General features: G+C 36.0%; 1 protein-coding gene across 2 annotated transcripts in view; it reads right to left on the bottom strand.

Moving 5' to 3' along the window:
• Nucleotides 1-9909: 9909 nt before the first annotated feature.
• Nucleotides 9910-27871, bottom strand: part of LOC149139010 (potassium transporter 2-like) — a 47417-nt gene continuing 29455 nt past the window's right edge. For both annotated transcript variants that reach the window (XM_089449010.1, XM_089449011.1), the window contains exons 5-9: nt 12785-13045; nt 12651-12703; nt 12386-12509; nt 11998-12252; nt 9910-11731 (exon numbers count right to left, since the gene is read on the bottom strand). In XM_089449010.1, the coding sequence (XP_089305136.1) occupies nt 10638-11731; nt 11998-12252; nt 12386-12509; nt 12651-12703; nt 12785-13045 (1787 nt within the window). In that variant the 3' untranslated portion in view covers nt 9910-10637. The remainder of the gene's footprint in view (nt 11732-11997; nt 12253-12385; nt 12510-12650; nt 12704-12784; nt 13046-27871) is intronic.

The following is a 27871-nucleotide window of genomic DNA, read 5'->3' as shown; positions in this document are numbered from 1 at the left end:
AATTGGAATAATCTCAAATTGGTGGGTGGGGAGCAACTTGGCACCAATCTAATTTTTTTTAATTTATCAAAAGTAATGGACCATTTTTCTAAATAAAATTTGCTTATATATAAATGAATGTTATAAATAATAGTGAGAAACTTATCATGAAAGAACTTATTATAATTGCAATAATCTCAAATCCCTAGGAAATTGGTGGATGGGGAGTCATGTGGCAGGAATCTAATTTTTTTAATTTGTTAAAAGTCAATGCAACCTAACAAACCCTGTAATGGACTATCATTAATAAACATTAATACTAAGCATATGTTGAGCATATTCATTTGAAAATCAATCTAGGCCATCAATTAAAAAAAAAAAAAAAACAATTGATCCTCATCCAACATAAGTTGAAATAAAAAGCTTTCGACAATTAAATTAAATTAATATATTTTTAAAAAATAGACATTTTATTACATGATGAGAAATTTTCATTAATTTTAAAATTTAAAATTTAATTATTAAATTAGTGTATATTTTGGAATGGTTTTCAGAATTTTAATTTAATTATCAATAATTATTAGGTGGATGGTAAGAATTTAACCTCCATGAAATATTCTAAAATTTTCATAATAGTATATACAAATTAATGATTGAGATTTATCTCCAAAGTGATTATGTTTTTTTATCTTTTTAATTAAATTAATTAATTAAAAGAATGTTATATGAACAAGTGACATACTAAATGAGTTATGATTTTTTTGGGCATGAAGTATTGATAAGCCATAGTAATGGCCAATTATATTATAACAAAGCCTATTTAAAAATTAAAAATCAAGGATAAATATATTTAATTAATTTTTAATATTTAAATTAAAATTAAATTTACTATTTATTTATTTTTAATGTTTTTGGAAAATAATAATAGTAATAAAAATAATTTAATTTTAAAATTATGCTAAATTAAATATTATATTGATATATGAATTTTTTTCATATAAGTTTATAAAAGTATATATATTTTAATCGTCTTTGAATTTGAACCTGTAACATTTTACCAAAAAAACACATATTTTCACTGGTTGTTATATATATATATATATATATATATATATATTAAACTTCTCTCATTTATATTTATACTTTGTTAATATGAAATTCAGATTTATAATTTCTTCATTCCACATACAAAACAAATATATGTAAAATAAACAATTCAATAATGTGAAAATTTTCCAAACTATAAATGCATATCATATACTTAGTAGGTACCCTTTCAAATTAAAATTCTTAAGATAACTCCCACATAAAAGTGCTTTAACTAATTATGATAAAGTTCCACCTTAAATCGTGTTCAACCTGAGACATTATTAGGTATTTTTTTTTAGGAATGGTCATGGTTGACATAAAGACTTTTTAACTAGGTTAACTTACATGGTCACTCGTTATTGTGGGACCAGCACAAGTTGTGCAAAGGCAACCGTAATTACTTTTGGAAAGATGAGAAAGAAAGAAAGAAAATTTTAACGTCCGCAAGGATAAAGATAGCCTATAAGACTTCTTTTAGAGTGCAAAACTTGAAAAAAAAAAAAGAATACACCTCAAGAGATTTAATCATATTCAAAATGGATCTATATTGGTTCTATATATGCATATAGTATGTGTAACTTCTCATTTTTAAAACCGTATTTTTGAATGCATAAATAGATACAATCACTTGAAAGTTTACTTAAACACTTGGATTGTATAAACTACACCATATAAATTTGCGATTCCAACAAATCTTTGCTAGACAAAATTTAAACTTGAATTTAAAACTAAAATTAATGGCCCAACAAAAATGGCTCCAAATTAATTTTAAAATTTTAAAATGAATAGCTAAATTTCTAAAACAAACTTCCTTCTTTATGTTGATTGCAGAACATCCTAGAATCTGAAGGTCACTATAGTGAAAGATGTTGTTTATTTAATCTCATTATTAACACACACTGACTTTAGTCATTTCCTCTGTGCAATTACATTTTTTGTGAGCCAATGCCCACGAGGACCTATGGTAATGTTTCTTCTCATTACCTTGCATGTTATAGCTTGGATATAATATGTATATAAGATTTTGACATAGTTGTATGATTAGAAAAAAATGATTTAGCCAAGTGGTTCAAGACACAGGCATCGGCAGAAGTGTGAGACTATTGCAACCCTGAACACATTTCCTCCCCTCCATCCTGCACCCTTTAGGTTGTTATATTTCCTTTGCTGCAACATTTTGCAGTAACATCGTAGGCATGTTCAATTCCTTCAGTGTATTTTTGCACCTTTATGGACAATTTCTAGTTTATATGTGGTGAATTTATATCAAAATTAATTTTATCTACAATGAATCTATGTGGATTTTTTTGGGCTTACAATGAATATCTAGGGGAATTAATTGTTTCCGATGAATATTAGCAAGATTTTCCCTGCCATAAATCCTGTGAGAAAATCTACTGGAATTAATCTTATTTGTAGTGGATATTCGTGACGTCGTGGACGTATCTCTAGACATACCTCAACTAAAGAGCACTTTAGAAGAGGCCTAATAAGTCGCCCTATAGTCTTTATGACTATATAGAATTATGAAAGAGAACATCAAATAGAATTAGAGGCAATGCTTGATAACAAAAAAGGGAAAAAAATGGAGGCTAGATTATAAGAAATGGAAAAACAAAAGCAATCAACTCAAGAAAGAGAGGTGGAAGAAAATTACAAACAAAGACGCAAGGTTAAAGAGTTAGAAGAAAAACTAAATAATAATTTGGCACATAGTATGAAAAATAAATTAAATATTAAACACATCAAAGAAAAAATGAATAAGCTAATTGAGTTGGATCATAAGCATAACAAAAAATCCTTGAATCACATAACAGTTTTATAAAGGGAATAAAAATTAGGACATGCTACCAATTGATGGGGCCAGCCCACATGGTCCCACGCTTAACTTAACCTACGTGGATTCACACTAACTTTTGGTTGATTAATGGTTGATTGTAAATGATTTTTGCGGTGGTTGATTGACATTCAATGTCTGTGTACCCGGCTCCGTCCCTCTTTGTGACACCTGCCCTGTCTCGGGGTTGACAAACCCTAATCCCTTAACGCATGTTTATTCCGCCACTTCGCGCCTGTGTGGCCATTTTACACTTTGCTGTTGTTATTGGTCTCGGCTCCGCCTCTGGTTACTCCGCCTGTGGATGAATCCTGTTGGATTCCTGCTGGTTTCTTATGGTGTAACAATGCTATTTCACTCCGTCAATTCGTTGTCGTGGCTATTGATGTATTTGCTTCAGGGTTTCTTGGTAAGTTATGGTTGTTCTCTGTGCATTCAACTGGTTCTTTCGACTGTGTGAGCGATTTTTGGTTCTGTGCTGGCTCAAGCTGTTTGTTATGGTCGTTTTGTTAACCTTGTGGTGAATGCTGGTGATGAATGGCTACGGTTTCTGCTCAACTGTCGAATACTCTGTTGGAATGCTTCCCAACTCGGTTTCTCTCCGGCGCTCGGCTGTATAGAACAGGTAAGGACTTGTTTCGTGCTTTATGTCTTCTCCCACAGTTTATGCTGGAACTAACGTTCCGCAGCTCCTTTGTTTTCAGGGTTAGTGCTTGTCTCTGTTGGCCTGGGTCTCGGCTCCCTCCAGGTAAGGCTTCTCTGTCACTCTTATGCACAGTTTTTATTGTTCACTTGTGGTTTCGTGGTAAAACCCTCTCGTACAGGGTTGTTTCCCGTCTTCAAAACCCTGACCCTTCGCTTTGTCTGGTGTTGGCAGGTGTGGCCGGTTCCCGTGGTTTCACAAGGGTTACAATCACGCCTTTATTCGGGTAGCTCTGTCTCTGCTTTACTTCCTCGCAATGGCTCTTGGTTACATTTACTTGTTTGTTGTTTTTTCACTGTATCTTTGTCGCGTCTGTATGTATGTCGGGTTACCTCCAACCCGTGACCGTGGCTTGGGGTTTACTGTGAGCCCCTGTTGGCTCGGTTCATCGAACCCTCGTTGCACAGTTGGATAGATATTGTTTTATACAGGCATACAATGTAATAATTTTGTGGCATATGAACTCAATTTGTAAATGGTTTGGCTGCTTACCAGTTTCGACCGTAGTCTGTTTTCGTTCCACTGTGTTGGGTGTGCCTTTCGTCTGGTGCTCCCTCTTGTCTTAGCTAGTCAACGGACTCTTGGAATTGTAATAACTCTGTTGTTTTGATTTACCTGAAATGAATGGAAATTACAGTGGTATGCATATACATTGTATTACAGAGGACTTGAATCATATAGCGGTATATTTAATTTGTGCACAGTATTTTGATGAAGGAAAAAAAATATATTGCTCTTATTCACTTTTCATATTCTGCTGCTGAACTGAACCCCTCTGGGTTTTTTTGTTTTCCCTTTTGTACAATAGGTTCTGCAGTTAGATAACTGCTTGGTAGTTACTACATTACAGTTGCTTGCAGTTAACAGTAACCTACGTGACTTGACTGTTGGTTAGTTTATCTGTTTTCTCTGTTCCACAAGGGGTGACTGTTTACATAGATTATGGACACTTAACTAACTCCTAACCATTCTAATTTAGGACCTGTTACTACAGTCCTTTAACAACTCTAGTTAAGACTTGTAACTACAATTAAAACAGAACAGAATAACTGGAAATTTAAGCTAATAGAACCAAGTGTTGTAGTTGACCTTGAGAGAACAAAATAAAATAAACAAAAAACATAAGCAAATTTGACAGACTTGCTGTCCAGTTGTCGAAATGTTCATCCTTCCCAATATTCCTCAGAAACTTTCTCTGTCCCTTCTCGGTCTGCGCCCTGTCGACCAGATGCTCCTGCATCACCAATAGTAAAAGAACTAAACCAACCTAGATCCATCTTAAATTTAGATCTACCAACAAGTCTAGAGTTTAGATGGATCTAAGCTAGTACTCTTACATTACATAATGGATTTCCTCAACCATTTAAAAAAGTTCCATCATAACAAATACCATGGGCTTGTAAATCATCATCAGTAAACCCATCAAATAACTAACTCAAACTTATCTTAATAATTAATTTTATTTTTTTTAAATAATTTGACCAAGTCAACATAGCATTACCTTACATAACATCAAATGATTAGCTTAAACTTATCTTAATAATTACTTCTTTTTTAATTTTAATTTTATTTCAAATAATTTGACCAAGTCAACATAACATTACCTTACATAACGTTTTACAACATCGCTACCATATTGGGCTATAAAGCGCCTCTCCTCTGGGTGCAAACATAAATCACAAATTGAAAAAATGTATCTCACTAAAATAAAAGATTAAAAAAAGGCGGCAAAATAATCAAACATAAATATAGGTTGATCCATATCACGATAAGTTGTAATGAACATAAATATGAAATACTTGGTAAATATTTGAGCTTAAAAGTATCAAATATCTTTTAAATGAAGATATCATTCCAACAAACCAAACTAAGTTTTCAAAAAACAAATTTCAAAATGTAAGGGAAACCAAAAAGAAAGACAAATGGACAATAATTAGAAATAAAAAAATTATTATGAGGGATAGAAATTGTAATGATAATAATAAAAAGGAATTTGGGACACTCTAGATCCTTTTTTGGAACTATTGTGGATTTCCATAGTGTAAGGGTTCTATGTTAAGTGGAATCCCGAGTGAAATTGATATTAATTTTCTAGTTGACCTAGGAGCATGATGAGTCTAAACACCTTTGAATAGAAATATACAATTTGTGATCAGCATGGAACAAGAAATTCTATCACAAAGGGAGTGGAAACATAGTCTTTTATATTAAAAAAAAAGTGTTTCTCCTCACATTTGGCTTCATAAGGTAGAGACTTCCAATCAATACATTTAGCTAGGAATCTCAAACATCAATGCCAAGAGGATTTATATAGCAATTTGTTATTTCATGCATGCTAATTTCACTTTTTATAGTAAAAACAATTTAAATGAAAATTGTCCCTATAATACCCTCAGCAAGATATTCAGATTGTAATGCTAGAACTACAACTAACCAAGTTATTCTTCTATGCATTGAATCCAACTCTAATCTTTTATGGCTATTTTATCTAGTATATACAAAAGAAACTCTAAAAACTTGAACGAGAATTTGTTTGGTACCGAGCTAGTTAAGCTTTGTAATTCTCAAGACCTTATAATTTGCGATGGTGAAACAAAGTGGCCAAATTCCAACTAGATGACTTGTATTCATGGGCTCATGGATTATGTGATATCTAATATCTCTTTTCCAAACCAAATAGTTAATTTTGACTTCTTAGATGACCATGGCGTAACTCCAATCATATGTACAAAAGCCATGTGAAAAAACAAAAAAAGAATTGATAATCAAAGACATGTTTTTTTGCCAAAAGCAAAGTTGATCTCTTCTTAAAAGATTTAAACCTCTAAATTATGAAGACAATTTCAGAGGCCTCTATTATAGTTTTACTACAACGATGTTTACTTCAATTAACAAGTTCTATATCAAGGTGTCATATATAAAGAATAATAGAACTACCAGACATGGGTATGATAATGAACATAAAATTGCTAGAAAAGCTATTAAGAAATCTTTTAATGAATCTTTAAAACTCGATATGATACATGCATGTGAATCCCCTATCAAAAATAAGGAAAAGTGAACCTACATAAATAGACAGAAAGAGCAGCTATTGCACGTTTTTAAACTCAAGCATATACATTTTTGGAAGAAAATCGTAAAACTAAAGATAATAATATGTTTCTTTGGAAGGAAATGAATTTCTACCTTAAAAATATTTATGAAACTCCAAATGTCATGGACACCATTTCAAACATTCAGTCTAGAAGGTGAATTTTTTTCTTTGGAAGACATAAAATCTAGGTTAAGCAACTCACAACTAGGAAATCTAAGGACATTAAACTACCAAGCTGAAATTTTTAAAACTGAAAGGCCTATCCTCATCCCTCACATTCACAAGCTCTTCAAATTAGCAACAAAACGAACGTTAAACCATGGACACAAAGTGTCATTGTACCTAATTTTGAAAGCAGGGATAAAACCTCTCTGATTATAGGATCATTATGATTAGTCTCATTTTAGTCAAGTTGTATGGAATTATTTGGAAAAGTTTAGCCTTCGGCTAAAAAGCCATGAAAAATAGCTAAAGGTCAAGCTCAATGTAGAAGATGTCATTCAACTATGAACCATTTTGTTACTCTTAAGCTCATTGTTGAGGAGTGACACAATAAATAAAAAAATCTCCTATGTTATTTTGTGGACTTTAGAGAAGCTTTTGACATTGTTCCCCAGACAAACCATTCGAAAAATATTGGAAGAGATAAAAGGTTCATTTTGAATTGAAGGTTGTTGGAACAAAGTTGTATGAGACCACTAAGCACTGATTGGAATAAAAGTTAACTGCAATATCAGAGTCAAACAAGGGTGTCGATTGTCTGCTACCCCTTTTGAGATATACATTGATTAGTTTGAAGAGTGTTTGGAGGACGCATATTGTGTTGGCCTCTCTCTCCCTAATATAGTCATCACTCTTCTTTTTTATGCTAATGTTATTGTTCTTTTGATGAATGAGTTCCTCTGACCATGGCAATAAACTACGAATCCTCCCAAATTTATATTCCAAGATGGATATGACTTATTAATACTAACAAAAAAAAGTTATGATCAAATCCAAAAGGACCACATATGATGTTCTTGTATATGACAATAACAACTTGGAAGAAGCATTTTTCTACAAATATCTTGGAATCAATATCCATCACAAGCTAAACTTAAATTATAGTTTTGAGGAAAAGATTAATGGTGGAAAGTTTATTATGGACTTGAAAACAATTGAAAATCAAAAAATCATTTTAGATATATGGTTTAAAAAAATAAATAAATAAGTTTGAGACTCTCGTTACTCCTATGAATGTGAAATTTGGGGATGCAATGTATCCAAAGAGCAATGGAGAAAGATAAAACAAATCCAAAAGCAATTTATAACATATAATCTCAAAATTAAAGAAAATACACTCTATCATATGCTCCTCATTGAAGCAAGTCTTTCCCCCATTGAGAGCATGTCTATGTTCTATGTTCTAAAATTGTTTCAAACTCTAGCCAAAACCATATTCGACTCACATCAAGATGGCATAAGGATGTTTGATCTTTGCTAAATCATTGGAAAAAGGGAGAGGTCATTTTGCAAAACAAGGATAAAATTAAATTTTAAGGAAAAAATGTAGTGTGATAAAGAAATAGAGAAAAAAAGGAAATTAAGTTATTAAAAGGAGGTGACCAACTCAAATCTCAAAAATCAAAAATATTTCCTTGTTTTTAGTATAAAGAAGAAAATAAACATTGATAAAATAAAAATAAAATCTCATGAGCTCCATATTGAAATTGGGCATTTGGATTGACGGTGAATGGGTGCACTGTTAAGGCACTCCTTGCGATAGGTCACTGGTTCAAATCCCCCGTGGGTGCTTACCTACCAAAAAAAAAGAAATTGGGCATTGGTCAATTCTCCAAACCTCTTGGGATGAAAGAGTTTGTCACCTCTGTGACACTAAGAAGACTAAAGATAAAAAGCACCACTCTTAAATTGCCCATCATATACTCAGGTTAGATCTAAATTTCCAAACATTCGTCATTGCCAACTTTCTTGATCTTTTAATTCAACAAAACTATGGTGATTTTGAAACACTTTTCTTAATGCTTTTTGAACATAGAGAGTTTGTCACCTCTGTGACACTAAGAGGACTAAAGATAAAAAGCACCTCTCTTAAATTTCCCATCATATACTCAGGTTAGATCTAAATTTCAAAACATTTGTCATTGCCAACTTTCTTGATCTTTTAATTCAACAAAACTATGGTGATTTTGAAACACTTTTCTTAATGCTTTTTGAACATAGAAATAAACTTCTGAATAATTTCAAATAATAAGTCATCTTGTTGACGTCTGAAAAAATATTTTTGGTCTCGGCAGACGTTAATCATATCATCATCATCAATAGCCATACAAAGCAGCAGGAGCTTGGTCTTATCTAGCTCTAAAATTAATAAAAATATGTACCCAATAAATTGGAGATGTAACTTACAAGTTATAACAATTTATAAATTAGGAAAGCTAATCTAATAAATGCTCAAGTTAAAGCTATTTTACAGACACAAGAATATGATGATGTGCATGTACTATCCCTCCCCCAACAAAAGAAAAATGATTTGGAGAAACGAACTGTGCGTCACAGAAGCGCAAAACATGATTTTTGAACTTCATATCTAGATTGGAGAAAAATGTTTGAATTGCATACCTAGGTTGAAGAAAAATGTTTGAATGACTGGAGAAAAATGTTTGCATTGCATATCTAGGTTGAAGAAAATGTTTGAATAACTGACTGAAATATATTGGCTGGAAATTTTGTCAAGAATAGAAACAAAGAATACTTTTGCTCAGGTGTGTCTCACTCATGGGAGAGAGCCGTGGCCTTGAGGAAGGCCCCCTGAACCCTAACTCTCAACGGTATTCGACTTGTGAAGAATATGCAAATATACTAAACTTTTGGATCAATCTCGGCTCTTCATGAATCTGCACTTGTTCAAAATAGTTTTATATGAAATTTTGCAGAATAACAGGCTTGAAGTCCAACAGGAACTCTAAAGAGCATCAACATTCCTCTAGATTCAGATGCAATTCAATAATTAAAAATGATTTTATACGAAATGTTGCACGAAAACAGTTTTTTTTTATGAAAATTTGCAGGTAAACAGGCAAAAATATAACTGGAAAAATCAAAGAGTATAAACATTACTCTAGATTCAGATGCAATTCTGTAATTAAAATGTCTTCATATGAAATGCCACAAGAGAACAGGCCACAAATCCAACTGGAACAACAGTGAGCATAAACATTACTCTAGATTCAGATAAAATCTAATTTTACCATGTACCTGAGATGTAATTCCATGTTAGTGGGCCTGCTGGCCGTGACCATGTATACTGTTTTTCATGCCCTGGACAACTGAACGGTCTGTATTTTGCACAAGACGCTGACCTAGTCTTGGTCATGGGCAATTTTGTGTTGAAACCGCCTGTTTTTTGGCATGTTTACAGTGGCTGCTTAAGCGGCCAAGGTTTTTGGTAGAATGCCATGTACATTTTTGGTAGCTAAACGAAGCATTTTATCCCAAAAAATAAAAAACCTATGTTAGGATTCCTTTTCAAGGTTACCGAGCAGAATGTAAACAGGCTACTTACATTCCAAGAAATTCATTAATGTCTCTATTCTAATTAATGCTAGTCAGGAGAAAATATGCAGCGCCTGAAAGCTTTATAATGTTGTTACATTTTCAGGCCTCTTAAAGCTGAATTTGTTTCCTTTAAAGTTGATGCTTATAATGTATCGATGTTAAGCTAAATTTGTACCAATTCCTTTCAGAAGATGTACTGCCTCCACGCGCATCAGAAAATGTTTGGACTGTATCTATGTGCATGGGCCACTGCATTAGGGTACAATGATACTCTGACCCAATCAAGATAAACCGTGCCAAACTCAGGAAAAGAGATCAAAACTGCCGCGTGATGCCCATGTTCTTTGGAAGCAGCAACAGGGTATATAGATCCTGACTCAAACGAGATAAACCATACCAACCTCTAAAAGTGAGATATGGGGAATGCGCAATGCCACTGAAGGTCCCCTGCAATTTTTTCTGAGAAAATTGTACGCACAATTAATGGCAATCTTTTTTAAAAAAGACGAGTCATTTTTTGCTTTAACGTAAGAGTGCCCTAATATAAAGGCAATTCCAGATTCCCTAGCCTGAAAAAGTTCTTGCAACTCATCCTTTACATCAGAATCAATATCAGGACTGCTAGGCAGCAAAAATCGGACTTTCCTCCTCCGAGCAAGATGAGGAGAGTCAGTTTCTATAAGATCCTGTATGCTTTGGATGGTCTGTGACGGAAGATGGGATAGATTAACAGACTGTATGCTCTCTTCTGTTGTTTCGTAACTTAGAATGCTCTCCAAGCCTTGCACAGGGGTTCCAATCACAGCCATTCTTCCATCTGCAGAGTCTGCAGAGTAATTGTCACTTGAGCAAGAATGTTTTGCTTCTGAACGAATAAACTCTCCGAGGTTGAGAATAAGCTGATCCTCAAAATCATCAGTATCCCCATGGACATCGCGGTAACCATATCGAACAATGCATCTGTATAACCTGTACTCTTTAGGCCCTACGCGACCAATGAGAAACCGTTCTTCTGCGGGAACATACGGCACTGGCACTGATTTAATGCATATAAAGACAAGCACCTGATGGAATGCTGGAAGATTTGTTACAAAATGTGTAAAATTTGCAGGTATCCCAGTGACAAGTTCTGTGTACATAAGGCCAATTCCAGGGACACGCACAATCCCCAAACTAGGACCAAGTGAAAGCAGCCATTTTATGGATACCTTGTTTTGCAAATCAAAGTCATACTTCTTTATTGTCCCATAATGCCACACATACATGATAGTCATGAATATGAGAGCGAGAAGAATAGGTACCCAGGCCCCTTCTAGGAACTTAATGAGAGAAGCTGAGAAGTAGAGGGCTTCGATAGAACCAAAGAAAAGTAGAAAACATACTGCTAGTAGAATACTCTTATGCCAGCATATAATTATTACCAATGATGTAAGACAGGTAGTAACCAGCATGACTGTGATGACAGCTAAACCTGCCACAGGAAAACCAAACATTTCAAAATTCATTACATTGAATAATGAAAAAATATTATTTTTGTTCATAGTTTTCTGGAGTGAACTGTGTGTATTAGCTTGAAACGTCCAAGCTAATACACACAGTTCACTCCAGAAAACTATCAACAATATGACTGACTCTGGAAATCTATACTCAAGAACATGTTCTTTCACTAACAAAAATTGTTCCATGATTAAATCCAAAATACACACATAAGTCATGAAGAACAAAACCAGCACATACCAGATGCATTTCCCATTCGTTTCGTATCTTGAAAACCAATAGTAACAGCTAGACATAGGATCATCAAAATCCAGTTGATTTCTGGAATGTAGATCCGTCCATGTATTTTGTCACAAGTGTGCACTACTTTCACCCTAGGAAAGCAACCCAGTGCCAAGCTCTGGTTGATAATTGAAAATGTCCCAGTGATGATTGCTTGACTTCCAACCACTGCTGCAAGTATCGCAACTCCTAGTACTGGCCACCGTACAGCCTCTGCCAAGGTATTTACACAATATTCTGTTATTTGATTCATTTTATTACAATAAAGGCAGCTTTCTGTCTAAAATGGGCTAATGAAACAAACTATGAATAGACGTATAATGAACACAGGCATAAGTAAACGTACCTGGAACAGATACATAGAAACCAATAGCATAGCTATTGCCCATATGATGATGTTTTGAGAGATAAGCAGCTTGACCCATATAAGCTAAAATCAAAGCAGGATAAACTATAGAAGTGAAAGCAATCTGCAGATAAACAGTCATATGTAATTTGTAAGTCATCCATGACTTCAGTCCTCCATTAATGACTAGATGCAATTCTAGTTCAGATCTGAAAAATAAAAACATAGAAGTATAGAACAGTGGAAGTTGGAGCTTGCACTAAACCTTGATAGACAAATGGGAGAAGTGTCCAAGATCAGCAAACATTGCCTCTGAACCTGCATACAAAAGCAAACAAAGTTATTCTCTATCAACATTGTATAGAGGCCTAAAGTACTCGCTTGTACGCTGCAACTCACCTGTGATGCACAACAGAATGCCACCCAAGGACATCCAACCTGCCTTTCTCGTCTTCCTTAAAAATTTGTACATATAATATGGCGAGAGGGCTCGATAAACATGTGGGTTCCAGTGGATGATGTTGTAGAGACCAAGTGCACTAATGCACAGAAGCCAAGCCACAATAATAGGTGCAAATATTGAACCCACCCTGTGTGTACCGTAGTGTTGCAAGGCAAACAGACAAACCAATATGAAGCATGTGATAGGAACAACTGCATCTGCAAAATAGAACTAAAAAGCATCTTAGAAGAATAGCAGTAAATAAGGTTAGCCTTTCCAACAGGCACTTGCAGCAAATTCAATCTAGTGTGCATATGACATTAACATTGAATGCTATTAAAATATATATTGCATGGAAATAGATCATTTAGAAAGCTTACACTATATCATAATATAGCAGTTCGTAACATGCAACTCCAAATGCCTGGGCTTCCACATTGGTAAATGCAACTAGTGTTTTAAAAGATGCTACATGACATCAATTAGGTCAGGGCTCTAGCCCAAGTGGTTGTGGGCAGGGCTGCGGGGGAGTGCCCTCCGCCCCTTTCTCGAATCCGCTTCCGAAGCACGCTCTAAGTGGAAGTGCATTGGGAGCAACCCAGGAGCGCGCTCCGAGTAGGAGCGCATCAGGAGAGACACGGAAGTGCGCTCCCGCAAATAAAAAATTGCTCCCTGGCTTTCTTAGCAAAATATTTTTCGCAAAGATGTTCCAAACACAATTTTTTTTCAAAGAAACGAGTTTTTGAGTGGGGCAGCCTAATATTCAAGCCTATGGCCCTAGTGTTGATATGCATTTCATGATAATGTTAAAAATAAAAGTGACATTCTCCTTTATCTTTTATTTTCATCCTTTTACTTAATTTTTTAACATTACCATGAAATGACTTAGGATGTTTAGGATGTTTGAGAGTGGTTCCGACCTCATTGGATTTCATATGGAGAAAGTAGAATTTTAGATCTCACTCAAAATCCAGCAAACTTTATCAGTTTTTCAAGATTTTAGGATTGGGGAGATTGCAAAATTTCCATTGGATTTTGTCATGTACGAGGATATGGAACTTGTATTTAATCAAGAGCACCAAGCCCTATATGTACCTTGATGTTAGTGACATTGGTTGTTGAACTCCTCTATCATGACCCTACTAAAAATGTACCTATCACTCAAACAAAATTTTGACTTTACATGCAACATTTTTTCTATCTTATGTTAATGCTTAGAGGGTGATTTTAATGACAAAGATACCAAGATAGGCAATGATTTTGATGATATGTAGGTATTTGTTGTAGCATGATTTTTTTGGATGTTAGGGGCCATCTAGAGCCTATTTGTTGATGTATTTTTGGTTCAGAGATGGATTGCACTCGATGCTATTTTGGTTAAGCACACCCTTACATGCTATCTAAATGAAAACTTGTAATTTGTGGACCTGTGGTTGATGAAGATTATAACTACTAGATGAATGATGTTATATGGTTTAATCAATGTTTTATGTTTTTTTATCACTAATTCATCATTCTACATGTTTTTGTTGACATATGTGTATTAAAATATATAAAAATATATATTATATAAAATTCACTCCCGGGTTTGAAAATGTCACTCTCTGCTCCCACTTCCCGCTTCCACTCCCAAGCAGCCATGGTTGTGGGATGGAATGCTATCCTCCTTACCCAGTTCTATTCCGATAAGCAAAAGGTTGAGCTCACAATGATCCCTATGTAATGATTTTGAGCCCTATTGTTAATGTGGCCATGTGTCCTAAAGAATCTAAGGTTTTCCCTGGGTCCTAAAGATGCTATGCAACAGTGAGTTCTAGCCAAAAGCAAACATAGATTTGGTTCAGAGAGTTCAGAAACTTCAAGTAAACAAATGAGTTAGAATGGTGTAGTGTGAAAGAGAAATGTCAAGAGGTTAGAAGGAAAAGTAGAGGGGTCATTTAGAAGGCCAAAAATGCAATATCATATAACAATCCATAATGTGTGATTTAACATTCATGGGCTTGTTGTCTGAAGGAGCAATATCAAGGGATGCCATAATATGTTAGAAACAAGAAATATCAACAATTTAAAAAAGCAAAAAAGAAGCCTACAAGAAACGAGGATCAGAAACCTGACCTAAAAATGCAACTGTTGAAGACCTGCATATGATAGCAGCCAAGTAAGGCTTTTCAGGGAATGTGATGTTTACCTATATAGTTTAGTTTCTACTATACATAATTTCACCATTGAAAAGAAAGGAACGAAGTAATCTTCAATTCTCTTGATCAATGAACTTGTAGTTGTCACTCAAATAAAAAATAGGGAAATAAATCAGTTGAAGGGGAAAAAACTATGATTTGGGGGGATTGAAGATTTTAGAAGATAAACAATAAAAATTGAAATTGAAATTAACATGTCACATCATAAATAACAATACGAAAATTTATTGTTTTTCTTCTAAGATACAGATACTAGAAAGCTTTGCAAGGAAGTAAGAGTCAAGAACAATCATCCAGATAGCAAATAGGTTCAACCTATGTTACAGGAAACACCAATATTAGTGGCGTACTAGTACTCGGGGCAGCCTGAAACACCGAAACGGGCTTGAAACGCAGTCAGCCATACCGTACAGTGTTTCGCAATTTTGAAACGCCGGACGGTACTTCTGGCAGCGTTTCAGCGAAGTTTCGACACAACAGTTCGAGTTTCAGTGGCCAACAAACAAACAACAGAACAAAACATTAAAAAACAGAAAAACGAATAAAATTAAATAACCAAATAACGAAAAAATAAAAAGAATGAACAAAAAACAAATAAACAAAAGAGAAATTCAAACAAAATAAAATAAAGAGAGAAAATATGAGAACCAAAAAAAAAAAAGCCATCTCAACTTGTGGAAAGAGGGCATGGGCCCCATCACACCAAAACACACTAATAAACTAATTTTTATGTGGTTGTTAGCTAAATTTAATAAAATAAATTACAAATGGAATTCTCTAGAAGATGAGAAGAATAGAACTCTCTAAAAACCCTATGAGCCTCTTCTTTTCTTTAAAAAGGCAATCCATTCACTCATTTCTCACACATTGTTTTGCAAGAAAAGCTTCCTATAGCAACAGTAAGGAGTTTATTTTTGTTTTGGAGCATGTGCAGCAAAAGGAAGGGCATGGGCAACAAGAGGAAGAGCGTGGACAGCAGCTAGTTGGGTGAGTTTTCATTTCCTAATTTTGCATCATGTGCAGCAAAAGGAAGGGCATGGGCAACAAGAGGAAGAGCGTGGACAGCAGCTAGTTGGGTGAGTTTTCATTTCCTAATTTTGCATCGTTCATGGCTTCTCAAAGTAGTGTTTCAAAGTGCCCCTAAATTGGATGAGTTTTTCATTTTGTATTATTGTAATTTTGCAGTAATCATGGCTTCTCAAAGTTGTGTTTCAAGTGACCCTAAATCCACTCAAGCAAGCAGGGAACAAGAATATTATCATCTATGGAAATATGTTACCAAAGTGAAGCAAATGGGTTCCGATGGTACTTGGGAATGGAAGTGCAATTTGCGAAAAAATGAAAAGAGCTTCAAGGGCTCTTACACAAGAGTGAAGGCTCACATTTTGCATGAAGAGATAAAAGGTATTGATTGTGTGCACATACCAAAAATGCGGAGGTGAGGGCTAGATTCAAGAAAGAGAGCGATGATGCTCATAGGTTGAAGGATCAAAGAAGCAAAATCGGCATGGGCACTGCCAATCCTTGCATGTCTGATAGCATTCAGCCAAGGATTGTTCAGGAAGCAAGAAAGAGGAGGGCACTAGAAGTAGAAGCAGAGTTATCAAAGACATCAACTCCAATTCAAGACAGCAGATTGGTGAAAATGCTTGATAATCAAGGGAGAGAAGAAGTTGACTCAAGAGTGGCAAGGGTCATCTTTGCTTGTGGCATCCCCTTTAATGTGGTTCAATCCCCATATTGGCAGGATTTGGTGAGAGCGATTAACAAATCTCCTCAAGATTACAAGGGCCCAAACTATGAAAAAGTCAGAACAGCAAAAAAGAAAGAGAGGCAACTTCTTGATGATGTTCCCAAACCAATTCGTAGCTCATGGGGTAGTACAGGGGTCTTTATTATCTCAGATGGTTGGACTGATACAAGACGTGGGCCTTTGATTAATGTCATTGCATCATCACCAAAAAGAGCCATGTTCATCAAAGCAGAAGATTGTTTGGGTGAGACAAAGGATATCAAGTTAATTGCTGATATTTTAGTTTCTGCTATTGAACAAGTAGGGTCAAAAAATGTGGTGCAAGTTATCACAGATAATACACCTGTTTGCAAAGTTGTAGGCTTGATTGTTGAGTGTAGATACAATCACATATTTTGGACTCCTTGCATTGTCCACAATTTGAATCTATTTTTAGAAGAGATTGAAGCAAAAACATATTCGATTAAGGAGGTCACTGGGCAGGCTAAGGAGATTATAAAATTTATCACCAACCATGACCAATCTCAAGCAATATATCGAGAATAGTCCAAATTGGAGTTCTTGAAAGTTGCTGAGACATAGTATGCCTCAAACTTCATCATGTTGTGTCGCCTTGTTGATGTTAAAAATGCATTGAGTATGGTCTTGGGCCAAGTGGAGACAGGCAGATTCAGAGAAGGGAAGTATGGTGAGGAGGGCGTTGATTGATGTTAAAAATGCATTAAGTATGGTGGTGGGTCCAACTTGGGCCAAGTGGAGACAGGAAGATTCAGAGAAGGGAAGCATGGTGAGGAAGGCGTTGATTGATGAAAATTGGTGAAGCAAGATTGATTTCTTGCTCAAGTTCGCCTACATTTGATCTTCTTCGAGTTGTAGACATAGAGAAACCTTTCTCAGGAGAGGTTTATGATGGCATGGATACCATAGTTGAAAAAGCCGTGCATTATTACACAGGAGGCTCCCACTCTTCTTGTTATGGATTTTGATTTTGTTGAACAAGTGAGGTCCATTATTGTTACTAGGTGGAATGGCTTCAACACTCCATTGCACACTTTGGCACATGCTCTGAATCCAAAAGTTTATGATGAAGAATTCGTTGTTGAAAGCAATGGGAAGAGGAAGGCTCCACATAAGGACAAGGAGGTGGCCAATGGAGTGAAGAAGGCATTTCAGAGGATATTTCCAGCTTCTTTACAAACTGATGTAAGGCAAGAATTTCCCTGTTTTGTTGTTGGATTAGAGGATTTTGCAGACATATTAGCTTTGGATGAGAGGAGGACCATGGACCCACTTAAGTGGTGGACTTGTCATGGGGCAAGTGGTGTTCATTTACAAAGCCTTGCCACTCGTATTTTATCACAAGTGGAAAGCTCTTCATCAGTAAAATGGAATTGGAGCACCTACAGTTTCATTCATAGTGTGAAGCGCAACAAGTTGGGATTGCAGAAGGCAGAGGACCTTGTATATGTGCATTCAAACCTACGCCTTGTGTCTCGTAGGGGTGAAGAATATACAAGTGGACCTCATAAAGAATGGGATGTGGATGCAAAATGTCCAGATTTAGAGCTCTCTCTTTCTGCTCTTGATATTTGTGTCGGTGGTGATGCAAGTGCATCTGGAAGCACTTGTAGAGTTGCCTCTTTTGCTGAACAAGCATCTTGTTCTATCTTTGCTGATGAGGATGAGGAGTTGTATTAGTAATGATATGTTAATGTAGCCATGATTGTCTTTAGTTCATGTTTTATTTCAGTTTTAGCACATATAGCCTCACATATAAAGGCTGATTTTGGAGTCTTGAATGTAAAGCCTCATCTATAAAGGCTAATTTTGGATATTTGCATAATGTAATCATCTGTTGGAGTTAATTTAAATTTGGATTTCCTTCTAAAATGTCATTTATATGTCTCATTCTTTCTTTTCTTGCAAAATAATGTGTTATAATTTATTTAATATTGACTATATATATAACACATTTTGGCCACGTTTCCATTTCCCAGGGGTCGCGTTTCGAGCCTTCCTCGTTTCAGAAACTTCTAGATGTTTCGGTGTTTCGTGCAACTTATGGTTCAACAAAATGTGGGTGTCGTGGGATGCTCAATGTAATTGGCTTATAACTTGTAAGATTTCAGTTAATCTGGAAAAATGAAGAGACTTAGATCTATTGTTGGGAACTTGGAATACATATTGCAAAGTGCTTACCAATAGTCTGGTGGTCAAGGCAGGGCTAAGTTCCTTAGATATGACAAATGCTCTAGGACACAAAAAATAATGCCTTTAAGCAATGCAAGGTAGCTTGTAGCTTCTGAAACTAAAAGCCAGTGGAGTTTTCAGCTCTCTTCATTAGTTTGGTCCAATGGAAAGATGTGGGCTTGGGAGGCATTGGATTATCGGATAGGAAATAAGAACCTTGGTGACCATTTGCCTTACACGCTTATCTTTGACGGTGGCACCAACACTATCCAAGGAGGAGAATATCCAACTTTCAATGATGACCTGACTGTTCAAACTTCAATCAGTGCTAGTTTTGAAATATTTTCAAGAAAATTGTCTATTCTACAGAGATCGAGGGCTAAACACTAGAATGGTAATGTCATCCTTCTTGACTATTCTGGGTTGGGGTCCTTGCCTTTGTAATATAAGACGCATATCCTCCCAAAATATAAGAGAACTGAAACAATAAATTTTAATATTTAGGCTCCATGACACAAGTATTGGATGCTAGTTGACACCGCCAGTTTTCTCTTTTATTCACGGGAGAGGAAATTACCCTTAGAACAATGTGCAATGCCATTTTTTGGTAATATACATAGAATACTCAAGTATAGATAAAGTTGAAACCAAGTATAATATAGATACCATTCCATTTTCCATAGGAACAAAACAGTAAATAACAATTTGATTGCAAAGTATAGCCAACTATGAGAACCAATATCACAAAAAAGAATGTGGTTTGCAGCTTGTGACATCAATAGTTCATACTCACAAAGAATTACAATTTAGGATACACAATATAGTCTCAAACATCACCTCCCCTGTTGAAGAATCTAGGGCAAGATGATATTAATGATTCTTCTAACTATGATAACTGCTTGTGTTGTCTTTTTACTTATTAGGATTATCTTCTTCTTATTATTATTATAGTGTGTTCTTCAATCATCAAACAGCTACCAAAAACAAGAAGATCAACAAGATACAAGTACACAAGATGTAGCCTCCAACCCAGGGCAAAACCCCTCCTCTTGAGAGGAAAACCCTTCAACCTCTTCTTATAGATTCTTTATTAACGAATACCAAGGCCTTAGACCAACACTGAAGCCCTTCCAAGACCAAGATTAGCTTCTCAATAATGTGCTTGCTTTACTACTTTACAAACCCAGCAGAATCTCTTCCAGCAACACTTCTTCAACCTCCAGCGACATATTTTCGGCCCTAACTGTAGATCTGCAACTTCGGCCCCCCGATAGCCGCTGTTACTTTGCACGTGTGGACTAGAACTACTTCTTCTTTGCCTCTAGTTGCCTCCCTTGACCTAATTTGTCTTCTCAATCTAGAAGGGGACTTTGTTGGCCCTTCCTTCAACACTTTTTCATCAGATCGAACCCTCACAATGAAACCCTAGCCAAGCAGCAGAAACCCTAGCGAAAAGATGCAAAATTTCGACCCTCTTCTTCGTACGTTTGGAGAAAAAGAGAGAGAAGAACCCAAAACACTTCTTCTCCTTCTTCTGCCTTCTTCGCTGCCCTTTTCTGCTTCTTCCTTCGCATGAGAGGGAGAGAAATGAATGTGTCCAAATGAGATCGAACTATCTCCTATATATAGGTCTTTCAAGGGTACAAATTCCAACTTCTAGGCCGACTTGGTCTTGGATGGATCAGTAAAATACAAAATAATTCTTTTTACAATTTACAAGATGCCCGATGGGGTCTTCATATTATGACAATGTCCCTATTTGACTTCTTGACCTAGGACAATCTTAGAAGCACTTTCAATTAGTGCTTGACCTATAAAACAAATTTCTTGGGCAAGAAACCCAAGCTCAATAATAATAATAATCATTTTTCTTTCTTTTACAAAATACAAGAATTAAAAGTACATTTCATATTTATGAAGACCGAACCTAGTTACACTTTCTTCAACACTCCCTCTTAACTAGGGAGGTATTTGTGAAAATTCTATCACTGCAACAACTGATTTACTTTTCCTACTTATTTCATCACAAGTTATTCATGAAATTACTTCAACAAACATTAAAATAAATATTGTTGCAGATATTACACCGTAATACAGAAACAAACATATGCACACATTGACACAGTTATTTTGGACTAATGTCCCCGGAAAAACCCAATGTGGGAAAATCGGTGCAACAAGGGAGGATTTTATTATTCAACAATTTTCTAATACAACAAAGTGCCAAACTGGCTTACCCACATATAGACAAATTTCCAACACTTCTTCTGAACCCAACGTAGGCCCTACTGACCTCTGCGTCAACCTGAAACCCTCTGCGTCAGCCTCAAACCCTCTGCGTCAACCTAATGAGGCTCTGCGCAGCCTCTCTGGCCTTTTGCGTCACTCCTGCAGCCTCTGCGTGGATGACGCAGGCCCTTCTGGCTTTGCGCAGTCTCTGCTGCCTCTGCGTGGCTTCCTCTGGCTCTGCGTCTGCCTCTTCTGCCTCTACGTTGATCTCCTGTCTCTCTGTTCTGTACTTGTTGCCTCCTGACTGCTCTCCAGACCACTAGTTCAATTTCTCAGCAAACCCCGCTCCAGAAATTGAACTGACTGGTCTCCCTCAGTGTGTTCTCCAAGTGACCCTCAAGCCTCCTCTTATACTTTCCTCGTTGACAAATCAACGGCCGAGATTAAGTCCCTAATCAATGGCTAAGATTAGATCTGGCTTGATCCATGTCTTTTGGACCATTCTAACACAATTTCATATTAATACACATTAATATTTTATTTTCCCTAAGTTTAGACTTAGGGTCTCCATTAAAAATATTAATTATTTTAATATCCACTGAACTACTTAGAATCTACCCAAATCCTTTCTGGGTATTGGAGATCTCATATGCACCAACCTCTCCACCAAATTTCGTGGCTACAGCACATCTGATGCTACCCCAAATCAACAGTATTTATAAATGGTACATGGTTATTCTCAATAATGAAGAGATCTCATAAGAAGAGTCGGACTGGTAATCCATTTGTATAGCATCATTATAACCAACATAGTCACATAGCAAGGCCTTGACTAACAGCTCTATCTCTCAATAGATCAAAGCGCAATGTTGGTGAGACTAATGACTATAGACACCTTCATCATTGTCTCTCAAAGTGCATACCCACCCGGGTGTTCACCAAGTATGACCCTCTAGGACTATTCTTATCTTGGGTCCCCAAAACCTCAAAGAATATCGGTCCTCTTACCTGCTCTTATCTTGGATCCCTACCACATCCTCAAAGAGTATCGGATGCCAGATGATTACTCAATCCTCCACTCTTTCTTCCAAAATGAAGACAAGAATGATGTGTCTATCTCTCCCTCTCAACTAGGGAAGATATGTCAACCAATCCAAGTTTGTTTCTAAAATACACAAGCTTCTTATTGGGAAGATATTTTGTCAAGATATCAGCAGCTTGATCATTGGTGGGAATAAACTCCAGCTTCAGTACACCATCTTGTACCAACTTTTGAACGTAGTTGTACTTGTTGTTTATGTGCTTCGTCTTTCCATGAAATATTGGGTCCTTAGATAGTTTTATACAACTAGTATCATCACAATGTATTATGGTAGGGTTCAACGGTCCTGCAAACAAATTAGATAAAATCTTCCTTAACCAGACCGCTTCCCTGCTCACTTCACAGGCTACAATGTAGGATCCCAAGCTAAAACATCATCTTGTAGTGCTTCTTTCATCCTTCTTGCTGCCTCCCCAATCGGAATCAGTAAATCTTTCTAAATGAACATCTTTTCCTTTTTCATACTTCAGGCAATAGCGGACGGTTCCCTGCAGGTATCTCAGTATATGCTTGGAAGCTATCTAATGATCATGTCTAGGCTCCATTTGAAATTGACTGAGAACATTTACTGCAAAACATATGTCTGGCCGAGTATTCACCAAATACATCAAGGAACCAATCAATTGTTTGTACTTGCCACTGGACTGGATTCAGAATTCCTTAACATTTTCAAGTTGTCATGGGTTTGCATTCCATCATAACAAACCTTTTCAATAGCTCGATCACATACTTTCATTGTCCCAAGAGGATTTCATTCGGTTCCTGCCAGACTTCCAGTCCCAAATAATAATGCATAAGTCCTACATATCGAATTCGGCTACCAACATTTTCTTACACTCTTGAATTCTTTCTTCATTACCAGTTATTAGAAGATCATCTACATATAGAAGAATGATGACAGGTTCATCATTCTCTACTTTGATGTATAGATTGGGATCTGTCGTGCTTTTTTTGAAACCCAACCTTTGCAAGTATGCATCCATTCTAGCATACCATGCCCTAGGAGCTTGCTTGAGGCCATAAAGTGCCTTCGTCAATCTGCAAACATGATTTCCTCTATCCTTTAATTCGAATCCCAATGATTGTTCTTGGGAATGTGAATATATACAAGACACCCAAATATCCAAAGATGATCAATATTTGGTTTCTTCCCAATGAAGACTTCTTCTAGAGTTATATTGCCAAGTGACCTCTGAAGACTTTTATTTTGGATGTATACTGCAGTCTTCGTTGCTTCTCCCCATAGAAATTTCGATAGATCTTGATCATGGAGCATAGTGTTAGATCCCTATAATACTAGTGATTCCCCCATTACTATTGTCATTGTAGTCCTTATTGTTATTGTTGTACCCATATTGTTATTATTGTGCCCCATAGAAGCCCACTATTGTTATTGGTGTGCCCTTATATTATTATTGTTATGTCGGCTTTGATTATAGTGTGACCCCTTAGACTCCTATATATAGAAAGGAGGTTTTGTCATTTGGATCGTCCAAGAATTATTCATTTGTGTAATGTAAAGGAGGTTGCCTCTTCAAAGACGCTGATTTTGAAGTCGTTGATCTATCTTTTCCTCTATTTTGTGAGTTGGTTACATAACATTTGGCATCAGAGCTTTGAATTCTAGGGTTTTGCTACTCCAAACACGTCATCATGACATTTTCACTATAACTTTTTTTCTACGACATTTCAAAAGAGGAAATTAAAACCCATTTGACCGAAATCTTGATGAACCGTGGGTCCGAATTTCAAATCTTTTCTCGCTATATTTTTGGAGATAAGATCCAAGGAAGTTAGGGTTTTTGCAGGCTCCCGAATTATATCTCAAACAGGTGACCTGGGGAAAATCGTCATAACTTTCTCTCTGAGCATCAAATTGAAATTTCGTAAAAAATTACAGAAAGAAGCCAGCCTGTAGTTTTTTGTGTATCAGTTTCAAGTCCTAAGGTCAAAACAGTGACACATGGCACTTCGTACAAATTCTATCTACTGAACTAGTCTATAATCAGGTCATCATGGGAGATTTGGCATAACTCTTCCTTGGAGAATCCAATATTGACCAGACTTGCGGGGTTGGAAAGAAGACTCAGAGGGATATCGCAGGATGCAATTTCAGACCTTGGAGATCCGAAATTACAGAGATACAACAGATTCAATATCGAGCTCCTACAAAGTGAAAAAAAGTGTGTAGTTTTTTTTAATTTTTCATAAGTTTGGTTTAAAAATTAATTTGAAGGAATTCAAAGGGCATAGTGAACCATTATTATCATTAATTGATGCCCCGAAGAAAAAAAATGGAAACACCCAGTAAGCAACCTAAAAGCTCCAGCATAACTCAAAAAGAAGAGGAAGAAATGCAACATGATATATCAAAATTACGAGACCAAGTGCAACAAAATTCACTCTCACAAAAAGTAACAGAAGCTAAGATGAATAGTTTAAAGAAAGGCGTGGAAGCTAATATGGATGGTTTAAAGAAAGACATGGAAGCTAAGATGGATGGTATAGAAGAAAAATTTAAAAGGCAACATGGAAGATTTGAAGACACACGTGGAAGCTAAGATGGATGGTATAGAAGAAAAACTTAAAGGCAACATTGAAGATTTGAAGATAGATTTGACAAATTTGCTACAAGAAATGCTTACTAATGGCAAAAGGGTAGTAAAGGAAACTCATGAGGAGAAAAAAAAAAAAAATTAATCATGATTTCATACTCTAACGATGGATTGAAGACCCACCATGTTCCAAAGATCGAAATGAGGAAGTTTGATGGCAAAGATCCTGTAACATGGATACTACATATGGAGCAATATTTCGATCTCCATAATGTGCAAACACACAAAAGGTACGCATTGCAACTTTATATTTGGAACCAAATCAATTTGTATGGTATCGATGACTTTGCTCTCGTGAACAAATTGTAACTTGGGCAATTTTTACGGAAGCAATGATAGCACATTATGAGGATACAAAAAGCAATACTTCTTTTAGCCAATTGATAAATCTCAAACAAAAGGGTTCAATGATGGAGCACATTGAGGACTTCCAAAAATTGAATATAAGGGTAAAAGATATTCCAAAGGAGCATAAGATTGATGTGTTCATAGGGACTTTAAAGGATAACATCCAACACGAGGTTCGCCTTTGGGAACCTGATTCATTGGAGAAGGCATTCAAGTTGGTAAGAAAAATGGAAAGCAAAATTATGGCAACAAGGAAGCCTACCACTCACAACTATAAAGATGGAAGTGTTGTTGCCCCTAGCCTTCCACAATCTACAAGGTTAACACCACAACAATTGGAAGAAAAAAGAGAAAAAGGGCTTTGTTACAGTTGTGATAGCAAATACACTAAAGGTCATAAGTGTGTTGAGAAGGTATAGAAGAAAAACTTAAAGGCAACATTGAAGATTTGAAGATAGATTTGACAAATTTGCTACAAGAAATGCTTACTAATGGCAAAAGGGTAGTAAAGGAAACTCATGAGGAGAAAAAAAAAAATTTAATCATGATTTCATACTCTAACGATGGATTGAAGACCTACCATGTTCCAAAGATCGAAATGAGGAAGTTTGATGGCAAAGACCCTGTAACATGGATACTACATATGGAGCAATATTTCGATCTCCATAATGTGCAAAAACACAAAAGGTACGCATTGCAACTTTATATTTGGAACCAAATCAATTTGTATGGTATCGATGACTTTGCTCTCGTAAACAAATTGTAACTTGGGCAATTTTTACGGAAGCAATGATAGCACATTATGAGGATACAAAAAGCAATACTTCTTTTAGCCAATTGATAAATCTCAAACAAAAGGGTTCAATGATGGAGCACATTGAGGACTTCCAAAAATTGAATATAAGGGTAAAAGATATTCCAAAGGAGCATAAGATTGATGTGTTCATAGGAACTTTAAAGGATAACATCCAACACGAGGTTCGCCTTTGGGAACCTGATTCATTGGAGAAGGCATTCAAGTTGGTAAGAAAAATGGAAAGCAAAATTATGGCAACAAGGAAGCCTACCACTCACAACTATAAAGATGGAAGTGTTGTTGCCCCTAGCCTTCCACAATCTACAAGGTTAACACCACAACAATTGGAAGAAAAAAGAGAAAAAGGGCTTTGTTACAGTTGTGATAGCAAATACACTAAAGGTCATAAGTGTGCTGAGAAGAAATTATTTTACATAAATTGTGAAGAGGAGGAAGAAAATGAACAAGAAACGTCAAAAGAAGAGGATATACACCAGGAACAAACCCTAGAGAAAGAATAAATGAATCCGACCATATCTTGTAATGCATTGGCTGGAATTACCACTCCTCAAACTATTAAGATAGAAGGACATATCAAGAAGAAAAAGGTAATAGTGGTGATTGATTCGGGAAGTACCCATAATTTTGTTCATTGTAAGATAGCCAAGGAATTGAATTGTTTCCTATATCCAGCACCAAAGTGTCAAGTGATGGTTGCAAGTGGAGGAACCATAAATTGTTCTGGAAAGTGCCATAATATCAAGCTATCCATGGGAGAATATGTATTGAATAGCCCAATGCTTTCCATTCCAATGGGTGGTGCTAATGTTGTACTAGGAGTCCAATGGTTACAATCCTTGGGTACAATAGCTTTTAATTTTCAAGAACTTTTCATGAAATTTTCTTCGGAAGGAAAGGAAGTTGAATTAAGGGGTATCACAGGGAAACCAGGAAAGATAATCAGCTCTAACAGAATGATAAAGATTCTAAAGAAAGAACAACGAGGCGTAATTGCACAATTATGTTTGCTAGAGGTTCCCACATCGAAGTCATCTATTTTTCCAGATCTCCAAAAAGTCTTGGACAATCATTCCAAGGTATTTGAGACTCCCAAAGGCCTCCCACCTATTCGTGATCATGATCATGCTATTCATTTGATTCCAAGAAGTGTTCCTCCAAACACCAGGCCTTACAAATATCTCTATGCCCAAAAGAGTGAAATTGAACATATGGTTGCAGAAATGCTAGAGGCTGGTATAATTCAACCTAGTCAAAGTTCTTTCTCTGCTCCAGTAGTATTGGTGCACAAGAAGGATGGGTCATGGTGCATAAGTCAAGATTATAGGGAGCTCAACAAGCTCACTATTAAAGATAAATTTCCCATTCCTTGTCATCGATGAATTATTGGATGAATTGCATGGATCAATTTACTTCACCATGTTGGATCTTCGTTCAGGGTATCATCAAATCAGAATGAACACTGAAAACATTCCAAAAACAGCATTTAGAACTCATGAGGGCCATTATGAAATTTTGGTCATGCCTTTTGGCCTTACAAATGCACCTTCTACATTTCAAGGTTTGATGAATTCCATTTTCAAAACCTTCCTTAGAAAACTTGTGTTAGTATTTTTTAATGATATACTAATCTACAGCAAGTTTTGGAAGGATCATGTTGAACATGTTGACAGGGTGCTCAAACTATTGGAGGAGAAACAATTATATGCAAAAAGCTCCAAATGTTTCTTTGGAGTACAAGAGGTGGAATATCTAGGTCATATTTTATCTCATGAAGGTGTGAAGGTAGACCCTA

Source organism: Pinus tabuliformis, chromosome X (genome assembly GCF_031772625.1).
Source record: "Pinus tabuliformis cultivar Carrire ecotype Pingquan chromosome X, CPIR1, whole genome shotgun sequence".
In the NCBI taxonomy this organism is placed as follows: Eukaryota; Viridiplantae; Streptophyta; class Pinopsida; order Pinales; family Pinaceae; genus Pinus; species Pinus tabuliformis.
Note: the sequence above shows the minus strand (reverse complement) of the source record. Positions and strands in the feature narration are given on the sequence as shown.